Genomic DNA, 4,048 nt, shown 5'->3' on the forward strand with positions numbered 1-4,048 from the left:
CACACACACACACACACACACACACACACACACACACACAGTCACTCTCTCACACACACAGACTCACACCTCCTGCAAGCCTTCAGTTCCTCCTGCCTCATTATGGCTCATGACTGAGGCATCACACCCTGTTGGCCAATCGGAGACTTCACCCACCAGCACTGACACCTGTTGGAGTCGTTACTTCCTTCCTTCCTTCTCTCCTTCCTTCCTTCTCTCCTTCCTTCTCTCCTGCCTCTCTTTCTCGCGCTTGTTACAGGGTTGTTAAAGCCACTATTGCAGGTATGGAGAAGCCACATGGACTCTTTCAACATATAGCTACTGATTATGTTAGACAGCCTCAAAGGAGTGGGTTTAAATGGCACAGCATATATTACTTTTTATATGATTTAGTATATAATTTAAACGCTTTTTATTGAAAGTGACTTAACAAAATGAGTAATATTCAAGCTACGTTGCAGAGGAGACCGTAGGTAACAATAAATACTACTTCACAAATACCGCGGGTTGCCATTAGTCTCAATTCCGTATTCGAGGTGTGCAAACTCGAGTGGCTCAACGTGTTTTTTTCTCCTCCCGTACCTATAGGGTTCACGCTGCTTCACCTCATTGCCACAGGCGTGTCCTGTTTCTTGGGCGCGGGCCTTCTGTCGTTCCTCGTGTACGTTTACTGCCAGCGCTTCCACAAGCAGTCGCAGGAGTCGGCGGTCATCCACCCCACCACGCCCAATCACCTCAACTACAAGGGCAACACCACGCCAAAGAACGAGAAATACACGCCCATGGAATTCAAGGTAGGCGTGCCTCAACTAGGATTTGTCTCAGTATGTCCTATTAGTGAGGGATAAATAAGGCTGAAGGTTAACCTGAATTCAGCGCAAAGAAATAATGAGTTGATTTGTTTACTTCTGATGGATGTCTGTGTGTGTGTACATAAAAATGCAATTTATCAGTCATTGATCTAGAGATTTAGTGACCAAGATTTTCATGAGAGAAATGAGAGGCCTAAGATTACCACTTGAGTGTAATACCAGGACTGGGCTCAGACTTTTCCTCCAGGCGAGTTGGTTGGCCACCTCTCCTGGCCCCTCTGCGGGTCCTCGCACACACTCAGCCTTTATTAATGGCTTCCATTAGGCTGTTTAAGCAGCACTCGGGCAATGGACTCCCACAGCTGGATGTGACTGATTGTCTTGCCCATCCAATTAGCCTAGCTCCCCTCCCCCAACCCCCACCCTCTCCCACCACCTTCTGTTCTGCCACCTGTGTGAGCCCGGTGCCACGGATATTATTGATCTCCTCTCTTTTGTTTTTCTGTGGTCTCCTCTGATCTCATTTCTGGCTCCTCATACTTTGGGTACCAGTGCTTAAGATAATAAATGGCTGTTACTGAAGTGGCAATGCTACTTACTGCCAATCCTCTCTGGTAAACCCTGTGGTAATGAAAAGAGATTTTTGCAGAAAACTGGAAAGAATATAGAAAGTTACTCCAGGTACTTTAAAGAACCGGACCTATGTCTTCAATAACAGTTGGACTACACAGGCAGCGTAACTGAGGTACAGTATAGTGTACATGGACTACAAAAATAGTTTTAGAAGACCAGTCTAATTTTTCCATATGCCCATGCCTCTCGCTCATCTGGTGTAGTCACTTCCATTGATCAAAGGAGCAGCATATGATCTGCAAATGTTCCACTTCAGTTACGCATGCAGTGTAGACCAGCTGTAGGTATGAAGGATTTAAACTCTGATTCATCATTAAACCGAATACCGACCCCTGTGGAACCCCATCATTGCAGATAGGGATCAAAGGAAACTGCTTAGCGATGTGGTTGTGACAGTCACCCAAGTATAGTCAAAAGGTACAGCTGTTTTATATGTGTGGCCAGGCATGTTTGTGATGTGCCTCTTGATTCTTTCAGGCATACCACAACCAACTGTAAAGTAAGACAGTGTGCTGAATTGCATACATTTACACTGCTGCTTTGCAGAAAAACTCACCCCGAGTGATCCTTTAGTCACCGTTGTGCATTTCACACATCTTCTAATGCAATTACTGAGCCGCCTCTGCTGTTACTCAGGAGTCTCGAAATAAATTACTTTCCTCACAAGAACTGTGAAATGGCCTTTCCATGACACGTTCATCCATGACCCATAGGTCTCTGCATTTTAATTATTGATTTGCTCCCCCCACCCCTCAGATGCATTAGATATTACTAATGAATAACACTGACTGTTTCACACCTTTGCCCTCTCCTCTCCTCCAATCGTTATCTGATTTCTGTGAGAGCAAATGAGAGAGAGAATGAGAGCGAGTGAGAGAGTGAATGAGAGAGCGAGTGAATGAGAGAGAGAGAGAGAGAGAGAGAGAGAGAGGGAGTGGGAGAGAGAATGAGAGAGAGAATACTTATCCTTATCCTTTTTACAGTCCCCGTCTTCTTCTCTCGGCAGACTTTGAATAAGAATAACCTGCTGCCGGATGAGCGGACCAACTTCTTCCCGTCGCCCCTCCAGCAGACGAACGTCTACACCACCACGTACTACCCCGCGGCCCTGGGCAAGTACGACTACCGGCCCGACTCCTCCCCTTCCCCGTGCAGAACCTACAACAGCTGAGGCCTGTCCTCTCGTCTCCCGTGAGGCCGTTGCCATGGTGACAGGACTGGCTTTGAAAGCACTGGACCTCTCTTTGCCCTCCCCCAGCTCCAAGCCCCCCCCCTTCTCCCCCCTTTCGTCATTCTCCTCTTTCCCCCGTCTCTCTAAGACCTCTGAACCCTCTCTGTCTCGAGGAGGAGGGGGAGGGTGCCCTTCTGGAACATTCCACCCAACTGTCCTTACCTTATCCCCTCCCACACTGGAGGAGAGAGGCCTGTCACTCAAACCCCTAGTGCGTCCCAGTTGGACGGGCTGGAGGCTGTCACAGTTTGTTTCCGGAGGATCGTTTTGGCGAGGCCGACACTTGCTAACGAAGACCCTGAGTAGACTCACCGCAAGGAGCCTGTCTGGCTGAACTGAGTGACTCTCCACGGGAGTCTCGCAACGCACGAGATTCCCTCCATCTCATCAATAGGAAATCCCACAGGAGGCAGTTACTGGAATTCTCTTTGGACTCGCAATCACACTCTGTGAAGTGGAGGTAGGAGCAGGTGGAGGTCAGGATTTGTTTTTTAAAAAAAAGGAAAAAAAGACTACGAGAGCTCATGACGGAGCCTGTGGTCACAGCAGTTGATGTACACAGCACCCACACATCTACCACAGGCAAAGGACCTTGAACCCTGAACGGCAGTTGGACTCTGGAACCATAGGTGGTCCCCTGAGAGCCTCCTGTCTGCCTGTCTGGAGGAGAGCGTGCAAGATAAAGACATCCGGTGTGTGTGCGTGTGTGTGCTATGTGTGTGTGTGTGTTTGTATGTAGGTGTGTGTGTGTGTGTGTGTGTGTGTGTGTGTGTGTGTGTGTGCGAAATCCAGTGTTGAAAAAAAAGATTTCCAAAAGGGTAACACGCTGCCAGTAGTGCTGGTCTCAGGAGCTTTTAGTTTGTGCCACACGTTCACCTGCATCCTCTGTGTCTGAGTCTTAGCAATTGGTTCACCATTTGGAGCGGAAGAGCTAACAGTGGGGGGTCGGGGTGGGGGGGGGGGGTAGGTGCACGATTGCTATGGCACCTGCTGTCATGGAGATTATGGATATCTCGGAACAGGAATTCTTCTAAGTGTTAGGGGTTGGGAGCATCACTGGTGCCTGTTGATGAAATGAGAAACTATCGGAGAATAACTTCTATTCAACTGTTAATTTGTTTTTTTCCCTCCTTTTTTTGTGGGAAGGGGAATTCTGTGTCTTTGAATGGATGCATCCTACTGAGTACTGTATGCCCTGGTGGTCATATAAGATATGCCAAATGTACCAGGGTGGACTGAGTTTTAATATGGTAGAATATACTGATAGTGTGGCACTTGTTTTTTTAATGGTTATTTTTAAGATGGAAATATTTGTTCTTCATAGATTAGATGGATAGTAAAGTCTATTTAAAGCGCAGTATGTCAGATCGTG

The 4,048-nt window shown here is 47.5% G+C and overlaps 1 protein-coding gene across 1 annotated transcript in view; it reads left to right on the plus strand.

The window, feature by feature from the left end:
• sema5ba (sema domain, seven thrombospondin repeats (type 1 and type 1-like), transmembrane domain (TM) and short cytoplasmic domain, (semaphorin) 5Ba) overlaps window positions 1–3,612 on the plus strand; it is a 131,739-nt gene extending 128,127 nt beyond the window's left edge. The window contains 2 exon segments of the mRNA XM_062534376.1: window positions 589–794; window positions 2,452–3,612. Of these exon segments, the coding sequence (XP_062390360.1) occupies window positions 589–794; window positions 2,452–2,616 (371 nt within the window). The 3' untranslated portion in view covers window positions 2,617–3,612.
• The last annotated feature ends 436 nt before the right edge of the window (window positions 3,613–4,048 follow it).

Source organism: Sardina pilchardus, chromosome 4 (assembly GCF_963854185.1).
Source record: "Sardina pilchardus chromosome 4, fSarPil1.1, whole genome shotgun sequence".
NCBI classification, from domain to species: Eukaryota; Metazoa; Chordata; class Actinopteri; order Clupeiformes; family Clupeidae; genus Sardina; species Sardina pilchardus.